This window comes from Syngnathoides biaculeatus, chromosome 6, assembly GCF_019802595.1.
Source record: "Syngnathoides biaculeatus isolate LvHL_M chromosome 6, ASM1980259v1, whole genome shotgun sequence".
Lineage (NCBI taxonomy): Eukaryota > Metazoa > Chordata > Actinopteri > Syngnathiformes > Syngnathidae > Syngnathoides > Syngnathoides biaculeatus.
In genome coordinates this window covers 29,298,226-29,311,067 of record NC_084645.1, presented here as the reverse complement: position 1 = coordinate 29,311,067, position 12,842 = coordinate 29,298,226, and the positions used below count along the sequence as shown (strand labels likewise).

General features: G+C 43.7%; 1 protein-coding gene across 1 annotated transcript; it reads left to right on the top strand.

Annotated features, from left to right (window-relative positions):
- The first annotated feature begins 384 nt into the window (after nt 1–384).
- wee1 (WEE1 G2 checkpoint kinase) lies at nt 385–12,192 on the top strand. The gene is made up of 10 exons (XM_061822506.1): nt 385–1,526; nt 3,657–3,871; nt 6,674–6,740; nt 6,826–6,998; nt 7,344–7,612; nt 7,710–7,796; nt 8,838–8,923; nt 9,008–9,178; nt 11,713–11,858; nt 11,981–12,192. Exons 1-10 carry the CDS (start codon nt 1,053–1,055, stop codon nt 12,096–12,098), a joined length of 1,806 nt encoding a protein of 601 aa, XP_061678490.1. The 5' UTR covers nt 385–1,052; the 3' UTR covers nt 12,099–12,192.
- Nucleotides 12,193–12,842: the final 650 nt, after the last annotated feature.

Sequence of the window (12,842 nt, the reverse complement as noted above, 5' to 3'; positions counted from 1 at the left end):
TCATACAAAACGTTTATTCATTTACTTTTACTTTTTAAACATTTACTCTGTTACATTTACTCAAATAACATTTTCCAGAAACTACACGTTACAGTACTTTAAATGCACCAAACGTTTTACCTTTACTCAAGTAACATTTTCCAGAAACTACACGTTACAGTACTTTAAATGCACCATACGTTTTACCTTTACTTGAATATTTCCGTGGAAAAACGATCAATACTTTTATGATGATCCACATGCTCCTAAAAAAAACATCCGCAAGTGGCTACTCTACCCACTTCTGGTCATACAATTTGAAAACTGAAGTATTACTCAAAAGTGTTGTAAATACAGTGATCAATATAGTTTACATTTTTTTATATAACTTAATAACATGACAAAAATTTCAACAAAAAATGGCTACATAGGTAACAAATATGAGGGAGATCACTTACGCCAAATACTTTTACAAAATTATGTAATCATTGTTAGATTTGGCTCAAATTAGCAGCGCGATGACGTCACGCTCTCTTTTATTAACGTCCCGTTTTAAAGATTTGGCAAACGCGCTCTGATTGGCTGCTCGGCACCACGTGACTAACTGTCGCGCGAAGTATGTGAGCTCGCGCTTGACGAGAAGCTACGGAGTGGACTTGTACCGAGACAGACGCCTTTTTTTTTTCTTCGTCTTTTATGTTTGGTCGTGCTTGTGTGGACCACAAAAGTTTCTCGAGGGGGACCGAGGAAAGTCAGCCGCCGGGCCGTAGGGCAATACCCGACTCAAGCGGGTAATTTAAAGGGTTTTTTAGGGGGGGGGGGTGCCTTTTTCTTCTCATTCGGTCGGTCACTTCTTCAACGTGGTGGGCTGGATTTTTTTTTTTTTTAAACATAGCCTGTTCGAGGCTAGCGGACTACGCGAAAAACTTTTTTTTTTTTTTTAAACGTGGTTAGTGGATTACCTTCACCCAAGGTAGTTTAAACGTGGACTTTTGGGGAAAAAAAAGGTAAAAGTAGTGCTGGTTTATTTTTCGACGAACATTTTTAACAGAGAGAAAACAAACTTTGCTAGCATGATGCGCTGCGGTAGCCGTTGGCAGGATTCACCGTCGTCCAAAGCGCGACCCGTCCGCCAGAAACTTCTTTTCACGGCGAGCGACGGCGAGGATGAATCGGTCGAGGACGTCAACGAGTCGGGTTTCAACGATTTGGATTCCCCCACGGCGATGCAAACCAGCGCCGTCGACACGACGTCGGGAAGCAGTGGCGATGGGAACTCGAGTGTACTGAGGCAGTCCGGGGACGAGATGTGGTCGGAAGAGGGCTTTGATTCCCCTTCGCATTTGATGTCCCCGAGGTCGGAACTCTTCGCCGCCTGCACGCCGTCGCCTCGGAAAGCGTCGTGGCTGTATGCCGGCTCACCGGCGCAGTCGCGCGGTCGAGTCAGCGAGAACCGCTGCGGCTCGCCGATTCCCACATGCCCCGACACACCTCCGCACAAAACTCTGAGAAAGCTGCGGCTTTTCGACACTCCGCACACGCCGAAGGTGAGTCAGGCTGGCCCAAACACGTGTTGAATGTGTTTAATTGCGCAAAAATTGCAGCATGTTCAAACGTCAACAATTTTGCTGCGTCAGTTCGCAACCCAGTGACCCACTTAGCGTGGGTGTTGTTGCATAACAGTCATGAGCTGGAGCGCCTCTGTAATGACGGAAAGTCTGCGTTGTCGTAGCCGTTAAGTGACACGTGCACTTTTTTAAAAAACAAAGTACAAAAGTAATCCTCAAATTATGTAACATTCGGCTCACGTTGAGCGATTTCTAGACAAACCAGTGACTAGTTACATTTTTTGTCTGTTTATGCTGAACTGCACACCCAAGTCAGTACTGTGCGATATGGACAAAATATATATTCCGATAAGCCAGGTTTTCATAGTTGATGCCGTGACCCTTGACAGGATGAAGCTGCTTGGAAAATGAATGGATGAAATAGATCAATAAAAAGTTAAGAAAGTAAAAGATAAGACATTTAAAAGTGCAGAAAATATATTCATATAGATTGATTCAGTTACTAGTTTGAACGTGTCAGAAAATGTCATGAAGTAAATATTTTATTTTAATTCAACACAAATGACCCTCTTCATCAGCAATTTTTGTCTTTTTCTGATTCGGGACAATTTTGATGACCTGAATCCAAACAAAATTTTGCTCCATCAGGTCAACATTTTGAACCATGTTCAGAGCTACTGGTATTTTTTTTGCTTTAAAGGTTCAAATAAATACACATTTATGCCCTGAATTCTGAAAAATCGTGACATAATGTTCAATTTACAGGAACCTTTATCAACGTAGCATGCGGTGTTTGTAACGTTTGGTTAGTAACAATTTGAAATAAAATGGTGTGTGAATTGATCCAATGGGGTCGATGGACCATGGAAGGCAATGAGCACCAATCAGCAACCCAAATTTTTATCGTCACATGACTACGATAGTCAGTTTTCTGTCAACGGTTGCGTGGATCATGTTGTGATAGACAACTCAGGGTCTTCTTTGTATCCCCAAAGTTGTTGAGTAACAGTGTTGATTATATTTAACTCTGATGAAATCCCTCTTAATACATAAAGCATAACATGTTGTGATAGTAATAATGAAACCACGCTGACAGTTTATGAGTGACTTATGTCAGTGTAGTGACATCACCTGTAGTGGATGTCTCCATGAAGATTTTCCATCAGGGAATGATGGAGGTTCCAAAGAGAGAAATGAGATGCACGCAGAGTATCTGCGAAGCTGTGTTCCAGGTTTGGTCACGTGATGTACAGAACGGGATTAAATTTGATGTTAATTTCGATAACTAGCAAAGGGTGATTTTGCAAAAAAATCACTATGCTGTGAGTTTGGTGGAGAGTCCTGAATTATTCAAATTCTTATTTCAAGGGGGTTGGAATAGAAGACTGGTGAAATATTTGTATGACAATGACAACCTCTTGGATCTCTGACCTATGCAGGAAGTTTACGTGTAAAAATGTTTTTAGAATTTTATTTTTTTTCCTCCCTAAAGTTTAGGAATCTCAGTAAAAAGTGCTAGGCGTGGTAAATAAAGGACATTTGGGTGCACATTAGTGGGCCACTTCCATATTTTTGGGAGTGCCCTAAGAGTTCCCTCTACTGGATGGATGGGATTAAAACTCAACAAATTATTGGATTACATCCGAAGAAGAGTTTCTGTTTATTTTGCTTGGGCAGCATACTAACTGGATTGAACAAATGAGTGATATATCTCACAAATATTACAGGTGACAAGCTACGACACAAAAACGGTGAATGGAGAACCCACCACTTGTTTCAGAATGGATGGATGTATGTTATGGAGGGCCTAACTTTTTCCTTCAGATATTCTTCAGTGAAGTTTGAACAATATTAAGAAAATTTGAAGTTTTCTCGATGTGAAACCACACTAGATTGGTGATGAACTGTTTACTATTTTGAACCGGAATGTTATCATTTTTTAGTAGCTTGTTTTTGACAGTCTGTTTGTTTTCCTTTTATCATTGCTGCCAGCTATTGGTGTAATAACGCAGATGATTCAAAACACTTGATTTTCCACAATAGAAGAATTTTTTGTTTTGTTTTTTTGCTTGTACGTAACCACTAAAACATTTTGTGTTTGTGTTCTAGAGCCTTCTGTCCCGCGTAGGAGTTTCCAGCGGGAAGGGCCCTCTATTGAAGACAGCGGAACTTGCAGAGAAGATATCAAAGCCAATCACAGATAGTGACAGTGGCAGGAGGCGGCGCACGCCTCTGGTCAACTTCAACCCATTCACACCCGACTCCCTCCTTATCCAGTCAGCCACACGGCAAAGGAACAACAGGAAGAGGCCACACTGGAATCGGTATGATACAATAAATAATACTTAATTCTCACGCTTGCCTGGACAGTTCTCCAAATAAGAAGTTTCAAGCTGTTTGTCACTCCCAGTTGCATAAACAAGAGAAAAGTGTATTTAGACACCAAACATTATCTTTAATGTTAACATATAATGCGAAGCGCCATAGATGGGCTGGTAGGAATTAGCGTAGTTGTTACAGTAATTACAATCCTTTGATAAAATGCTACTTTAAGACACACTAATTATATTTCAACACCAAAATGTTCTAGCAAACCTTACAGTCCAGCATTACTTGTAAGCGTGTATACTTTCTACAGACTGTGCAACCTTTTCTGCTGCTTCTTTTCTCTTAACTACACTGCAGCCACATCTAGTAGAGTTCAGAGTTGCAGCACAAAATTGTGCTACAAGTGAAGGCGGAAGTTTAAATTTGAACCTGCCCACATTGTACATTGTGAAAATCCATTTTATAAAAACAACTACTGAAACATCTGCAATGTATAGTTGTGTCCACAAAAGATCAAGCATGACATCACAGGTGTCAAACTCTAGGCCCGGGGCCAAATCCGGCTTGCTGTATGGGTTTATGTGGCCCGCGAAGACTAATTATGAGTACGAACTTGCATGATTTTTGTTAAAATCTGTACCAAAATATCAAATTGTCATATCATAAATGATAATGTTGAGATATTGCAAGCATTATTGTGTACCCAAGCATCAGCAATACTTTAAAAACATTAACCTTGGTTTCTAATTCCAAAACTAGCCTATAAATTTCATGTGTAAATATGGGGTGAAAGATTTTCATGGTTTCACAATCATAACGGGCCTCTGAGGGCAACCTTAACTACAATGTGGCCCGCGACAAAAATGAGTTTGACACCCCTGTACTGCATAGTGAGGGTTTCAGGTCACTCTTTTGACAATAACATGAAGGTAATTATACAGCAGGTCGCTGACCTATGGCTCGGAACCAAGACCTCATGCTTGCTCGTAAACTGTGCCGTGTGGGTGTGAACATGCCTCAACCCCCCCCCCCCCCCCCCGCCCCACCGTGCCCTCCGCTGCTGCCCCAAATGGACAGATTTTTTATTTTCTTTTACTTATATTTTTGATGATTTCAAAGATGTCTGGCTTTTTTGGGGTCAATATACTTTATATCCCTGGCATACAGAAGTATGGGAATACCATTTCTCTCACTGTCTCGTAAAAAAATGAAACATACATTAGAAAGAAGGAACATGGTGTCCACACAATAGTGCAGTTTACAGAGATGTCACTCTCCGAAAAAACTGATTTCCACTGAGATGATTTCGAGACCGTCCAATAAGGTTACATCATTTTTAGATAGATTTTCCCCACACTGCCTTCTATCTAGTTTTACACAACAATCAAAGGAGAAAGTTGAACAACCGCACTTTCATAAGAATTTTAATAAAGAGCAATTCAATAGATACTTTGCTCTGAGGTCACGGTGACCACGTGTTTGTTTGTTTTGGACGGCAAGATCGTGTCTACATATCATGGCTAGGAAGCGATAAATGTATACTGTAATGTTTTGGCTATGGTTATCGTTTGATCTTTTATCTTGAAAGTCCTTTGACAAACAAACACCAACCAGAATTGATTGAGGTACTTGTGCTGGCATGAGGAATAAAGAAAGAAGCCACATGTAAAACTCGAGAGCATTGTGTCGATGTCAGCAAGAGAGGATTGGGGGGGACATAAATGTCACCCACGTTAAAAATTACAATTGGACTCACGGGTACGTAATTCAATTACATGACAGCAAGATCATAACATGGTGTCAGAGTGACGGAAGTATAACTACGGACTCACGGGAAAGAAAAAAAAAAACAAATGAAGACAAGATGTTCAGTGTTCCAAATCATCCAATTTACCAAATGCGTGGCAGAGGTTCAAGCAACACGCCATACTCATGTTCACGGGACCGCTTAAAAACAGAGGAAAAGTGCAGTTTCCTCCTGCTGTGGATGGGCGGAAAAGGACGTGATTTTAGCAATACGTGGACACTGACTGGGGACGAAAATAAGTTGCTAAAAACTTATTACAAAAAATTCTCTGATTACCTCACTTCGAAAACAAACTGCATATTTGCTAGATAGAAGTTTCACGAGAAGGAGCGAGGTAACTGTGAGTCATGAGAGCACTTTGTGACAGAACTCAAGCTGTTGCTTAAAAACTGTAAGTACACAAGATGGTCAGAGACTGCATACTTTTTGCTCCCAACTCACCGAGGATGGGCGATAAAGTTACACAGCCAGTCAGCTCACGCTGGAAAAAAGCGATCGGCATAGCCCGCTCCCACCAGTTAGCAAAAGTGCAGCTAAAGACGATGGCTAACGACAACCACGAGGTTCACGTCATCCACCGCAAACCTGGAAAGCAAAGTTTCAATGCGGGTGCTAGTAGGCATATTGACAGCCCAAAGACCTCTGTAAAAATATGTAACAAATGTGGAGGATACCACAGTAAATTAGCTGAATGGCCAGCATAAGGTAAACAGTACCTGAAGTATCAGACCCCCTTTTTCCTGTCCGTTATTACAACCATAAGCCACACAATGAAATGCAGTGATGAAAAGGCCATAACACGCTTAAGCAAACCAATATTCACAAAAAGATCACGAAAACACGTGAGCTGTATTGTAGTTTTGCCGTCCAGTGGGCGTGGTAAACAAAAGTCATGTGACTCATGACGTCACGTGAAAAATTATCTAGTGGTCACCCTAAATGGAATAATGCTGCGCTAAAACATGCTGAATAACTTCTGTTCTCCACACAGCTCCAGTGGTGAAGACATGGAGGCAAGCGATGTCGAGAGTGAGGAGGAAACTTTACCGCCATCCAAGGTAACAATGATTTAAGTCGGTGTATCCCTTTTTAATTGATGCCCTTCCTCAATTATTGTGTTTAACACACCTTCCTATTTCCCAGAGGATCACCATGATGGAGAGCAACATGATGTCACGCTACGCCTCTGAGTTCCTGGAGCTGGAGAAGATCGGCTGCGGCCAGTTTGGCGCCGTGTACAAGTGTGTGAAGCGACTGGATGGCTGCCTCTACGCAATCAAGCGCTCCAAGAAGCCCTTGGCCGGATCAGTGGACGAGTGAGTGTTGATTTTTTTTTTTTTTTTTTTTTTTTTTTAACAGAGGCATCTAAAAAATGGATTCTGTATTTTCATTTAAAGACTGGCAGTTCATCCCCTGTGTAATTGCGTCTCCAGTAGAAGAAGTGGTGGCAGCGGGATTGTAGAGCGACAACAGCAAGAGATTTTTGGAGCATTGTCACCGGCACTAAAAGCTACGACCTGTTGGGTCTCATAGCAAGCAGTGACATATATGGACATGCTCGCATTGTGCTGCTGTTGTCTGCACAGTCCTGCATCTTACCACCGCGGTACTTATTTAAGACGATCTGTGTTAATGGACTTGGTCCTCCTTTCCCGTTGCAGGCAAAACGCTCTTCGCGAGGTCTACGCTCACGCTGTGTTAGGCCAGCACCGGCATGTGGTCCGGTACTACTCCGCGTGGGCGGAGGAAGGCCACATGTTGATCCAAAACGAGTACTGCAACGGCGGCACGTTGTCCGACGTGATAGCTGACAACGCCCGGCGCCTCACTCGCTTGTCGGAGCTGGAGCTCAAGGACCTGCTCCTGCAGGTGGCCCGCGGACTCAAGTACATCCACTCCATGTCGCTGGTGCACATGGACATCAAGCCCAGTGAGTGGGCGAAAGGCTTTTATTGGGAAACAAACGGGAATTTTTATTTGAGCTTTTTTTTTTATTATTATTATTATTTTTTTTTTTGTATTTTAAGGTAACATCTTCATATCCCGCAAATTGAGCAGCTGTGATGAGGGTGACGACGAGGATGGCCTCAACACCAATGTGGTCTACAAAATAGGTTTGATTTGTTCTTTTTTTTTTCCTTACAGACATACTATTCATCCATCCATTCAGCCATCCATTTTCTTAGCCGCTCATCCTCACAAGGGTCGCAGGGAATGCTGGAACTTATCCCAGCTGTCAACGGGCAGGAGGCAGGGTACACCCTGAACTGGTTGCCAGCCAATCGCAGGGCACACAGAGAAAAACAGCCGCAGCCACAATCACACCTAGGAGCAATTTAGAGTGTCCAATTAATGTTGCATATTTTTTGGGATGTGGGAGGAAACCGGAGTGCCTGGAGGAAACCCACGCAGGCACGGGGAGAACATGCAAGCTCCACACAGGCAGGTCCGGGATTGAACACAGGACCTTAGAACTGTGAGGCCAACGCTTTACCAGCTGTGCCCACCGTGCTGCATACTATTCATGCCTTCCACAATTTAAGTTTTAGAGTTTCCTTGATCTTTTGTTAGTGACATATAACATTCATCCATCCATCCATTTTCTTAGCCACTTATCCTCACAAGGGTTGCAGGAAGTGCTGGAGCCTATCCCAGCTGTCAACGGGCAGGAGGCAGGGTACACCCTGAACTGGTTGCCAGCCAATCGCAGGGCAAATGGAGACAAACAGCCGATCTCACAATCACACCTAGGGGCAATTTAGAGTGTCCGATTAATGTTGCATGTTTTTTTGGGACGTGGGAGGAAACCAGAGTGCCTAGAGAAAACCCATGCAGCCAGAGGGAGAACATGCAAATTCCACACATGCGGGTCCGGGATTGAACCCGGGACCTCAGAACTGTGAGGCCAATTCTTTACAGATGAGACACTGTGCCGCGCATATCATTTTTTTTTTTAAATTGAAAAAGAATCACAACAAACATAACATACTAGCAGAAAATGATTGAACTGCACACCCTTGAAAACAAATGTCTGTCTTTCCATACACGGTATAAAATTTTCAACTCACCTTTTGGCATTTCACACAAAATAAATGTTAGAATCTTCAGACAAGTAGCTGCTAAAATCTATGGATTTTTTTCCATCATTTTTTCAGGTGATCTCGGTCACGTGACACGGGCCAACAATCGTCAGGTGGAGGAAGGTGACAGCAGGTACTTGGCCAATGAAGTCCTTCAGGAGGTTTGTGTTGGAAATTTTGCAAAGCTCGTCGTCGTGTTTCTTCAGGATAGTCTCACTGGCTTCCTTCCTCCCGGTCTCCTTCAGGACTGCAGCAACTTGGTAAAGGCCGACATCTTCGCCCTTGCCCTGACGGTGGTCAGCGCGGCGGGGGCCGAGCCGCTCCCCCGCAATGGCGATGCTTGGCACGAGATCAGACGGGGGAAACTGCCCGCTGTCCCCCAAGTTCTCTCGCCGGAGTTTGTCAGCCTCCTTCAGGTGTGTAAGACCCTATTCCGAAGACGCCACACATGCACACGTGGCCTCTTTCTCACGAAAACTGCACCAAATAGGCCCCGTCTGAGCTGTATCAGAGGAGGGGTGCTTTTTTCATATTTATTTATATTGCCCACATCAGAGCCATAAGAGAAAACACCTGCCTGACTTTTCCTTTTACATAAAACTGTTTACATAATACGTAAACAAACAGTATGAACACTTTGTTTGTACTTGGATAAATACAGATGAATGAAAAGATGCACCACATTAAGGGGAAAAAAAAGTGTGTAATCTTCAGTTATCATGCCCCTGTGTTATTTTAGAATTTATTTGGTATTTTCTCATTTCCTTTTTTCTCACTTCACATGGTAGTCAACCCACAGAGATAACATCGCATCCTTTTTCTTACTCGTCTATATACCAGACCGCATTTTTTTTTTCATCCCTTATCTGTTTGTACTCCTTTTACGTAACGCCACTTGTGTTCAGACTGTGACACCTCTTAACTGAAATGTCCGGTGTACGTGAAGTGCAAACCGCAAATAACTAAACACAAAGGCTTGTTACTGGCTACTTTTTAGTGAAACCTGTGACAGGACTTACAAAAACATGCAGTTGGATTTCTTTTTAGAATCAATTCCTAATCAAATCAAAAAGCACTTTGCATTTTACTCATTTCTGAGGGCTAGACCTCTGTTCTTAAAGGTCAAGTGTCATGAAATGCATGATTTTTAGTATGCTATTAATGAAAAAAAATGGCAGCCGGTATGGACCCATACGTTTTTTCACCACAAAACATGATTTTGACGTAATTGGCTTTTTGTAACTCCCGCCATGAAAATCCTCTCGAGGGATTTGTTTTGGAGAAGAAGCAGGAAGTGATGTACGGGGCAGGAGGGCCCTCCAGCGGACTCGTTTGTTTCTGTTAGTTTTACCTGCGCGAAGGTAGCTCGTTGTTCCTTCGTGTTAGCCAAAATACCGGCTCGTTGCATTGCTGGATATTGCTCGAACGCTCGGGAGGATGGATTTAGGCTTCATAAGTTTGAAAGAGACCCAGTTCGTTGTGAAAAATGGATTGCACGGGTGCAAAGGACGAGAGCTTCGAGGGTCCCAAACGACAGGAAGGTGTGTATACAGCTACTAAAAAAAGAACATTAGTTTGGGGAGGACCACGTAATCCGTCTCTCATAACGTAACAAAAGATCCGCGTACATATGACAGGTGTGCTAAACGTGTCGTTGTGCGCGTCGGATGGCTGCCGCGTCGGCTCCCTGGCGAAGGCTGCTGCGTCGGGCTCAGGCTATGAGCAACGCTGCTGGCAATGGCGCACTCAACTGCGTGCGACGACAACAATGTAAAGCGACCCGGCTCGGCCCTGAAAATGAGCCACTCCTTGTGGACAAGGCCGAGCCGGCCGCTGGCCTTGTCGGCCGGGGTGGCTCGTCTCCGTTGCGGAAGTGGATCGGACAGGGAGGCAGTTTGGCCGTGATCGCATGTCATCTAAATATTGCTCAAAACATTGCCCCGGTAACTTCACTCAGTTGTGAGATGTTCTCTTCTTCAAAAAGAGCTTCTGTGTCAGAAGGGGCATGTTCGTCTCCCACAGTAGGGGCCGCAGCGTGTTTTCAATGGCGAATGTCCAGGGTGACGTCACGGACAGGGGACGCAGCCAATATGGCGACCACTTTGATGTCGTGGAATGACGCTTCCACAACTTTGCGAATGGATGATGCGCTCTCTGCTCATATTTTTTTTTTTCCTGTATAGACATTGAAGTGAATAATGTTATGTGTATTTTTCATTACAATATCTATTTTAGAATGTTTATAAGGGATGACACTTGACTTTTAAACTGTGTATCTTGGTTCTGAGTGTAAAGTACAAAGAGTGTACAGGATTTGAGACAATGGTATCATCCATCCAAGGTATCCATTTTCCGTACCACTTCTCTTCATTAAGCGTGCTGGAGCTTATCCCAGATATCATTGGGGTGCACCCTGAGCTGGTTACCAGGCAGTCACAGGGCAGGTGAACAACCACTTAATTTCACACAATTTTTGTTTGAAATTAACTCACCTGGGGGAGGAAACCCAGAACTTGGAGAAATCACACAGGGCCAGAGGGATCCTGCACTCTCCACGCAGGAAAGGCGGGGTTTGAACCGGGGTCCTCAGAACTGTCAGGCGGATGTGTTAACCAGTCGATCACTGTTTCAGGACAACAAACTACTCGTAGATCGAGAGAGAGAAAAAAGAGAAAAATAACTTCCATTCAGCTCACTCCCACATCATGTTATATGTATAGTATACATCTAATAGTGTCTTAAAAATATCTTGTCATATCTTGTTGGAAAAATTTATCAGCGGCTCTGTACTGTATTCATCTGTGGTAAATGTCCGTGTGAAATGTTGGTTCCAGCAGCGTGAACGTAGTTCAGAACCGAGTTCTACCTGTACCCGGTCTAGGAATGAGAAATCAGTGCATCACCATACACGATTGTACCGGTGTTAACTTGTCCCGTTGGTGCGTTCCAGCTGATGATCGACCCGGACGCCACCCGTCGCCCTTCCGCCACCGACCTCATCCGCCACCCGGTGCTGCTGACAGCGGCCAAGACGAGCGCCGACCAGCTGAGAGTGGAGAACAACGCCCTCAAATGCAAGAATGCCCTGTTGGAAAGGTGAATGTTACGCAGACCACCAAAGCGGTTCATTTTTCACCATTTTTATCCTTGAAGTTGTTTTGGAGCAGAATGTTGATGACCTTTTTTTTTTTTTTTTTTTTTTTTTTTTGCGTGTTCAGGGAGCTCCAGAAGGCTCAGCTGGCCAGAGCCTCCGTTCGGGAGACGGGAAACGGCAGCAGCACCTCCAGGCTGATTGGGAAGATGATGAGCCGATCCGTCAGCCTCAACATCTTCTGAACTGTTTTTGTTGTACATAAGTTGAGAAAAAAAAAAAGTTAATGTTCCTTTAACCAACACTTTGCATTCGTGAGCTTGTACAAAGTTATTTAATAAAAAAAATCATTCTATCTACTGAATATTTGTTCCTCCATTATGTTGAGTTGAAAAGGGATGATATATGATTTGTAGTGTCTTTATAAGTGCTGACTGGACATTTAGCAGTTGTTAGCACACACAAAGGTCGATCAAATGCTTAGATAAGTCCAGAAAATGCAACATTTTCACTTTTTCGGCTGACAGCAACATATTTTGCGTTTTGTCTTCAAGGACATTAAACATGTGGTCATTTTTAGCTGCTGAGGAAATGCATTTAGGAGAGAAAAAGGTAGCTAAATAAAGCTGTTGGTACATGATTTGTTTTTATGGAGCACCTGGTAAAGCGTTGGCCTCATGGTTCTGAGGACCTGGGTTCGATCCCGGCCTCGCCCATGTGGAGTTTGCATGTTCTCCCCGTGCCCGTGTGGGTTTCCTTCGGGCACTACGGTTTCCACCCACATCCCAAAAACATGCAACGTTAATCGGACACTAAATTGCCCCTAGGTGCGGCTGTCGTTTGTCTCTTATGTGCCCTGCGATTGGCTGGCGACCAGTTCAGCGTGTACCCACCCCGCCTCCTGCCCGTTGACAGCCGGGGTAAGTTCCGGCACTCCCCGCGACCATTGTGAGGATAAGCGGTTAAGAAAATGGATGGATGGACTGTAA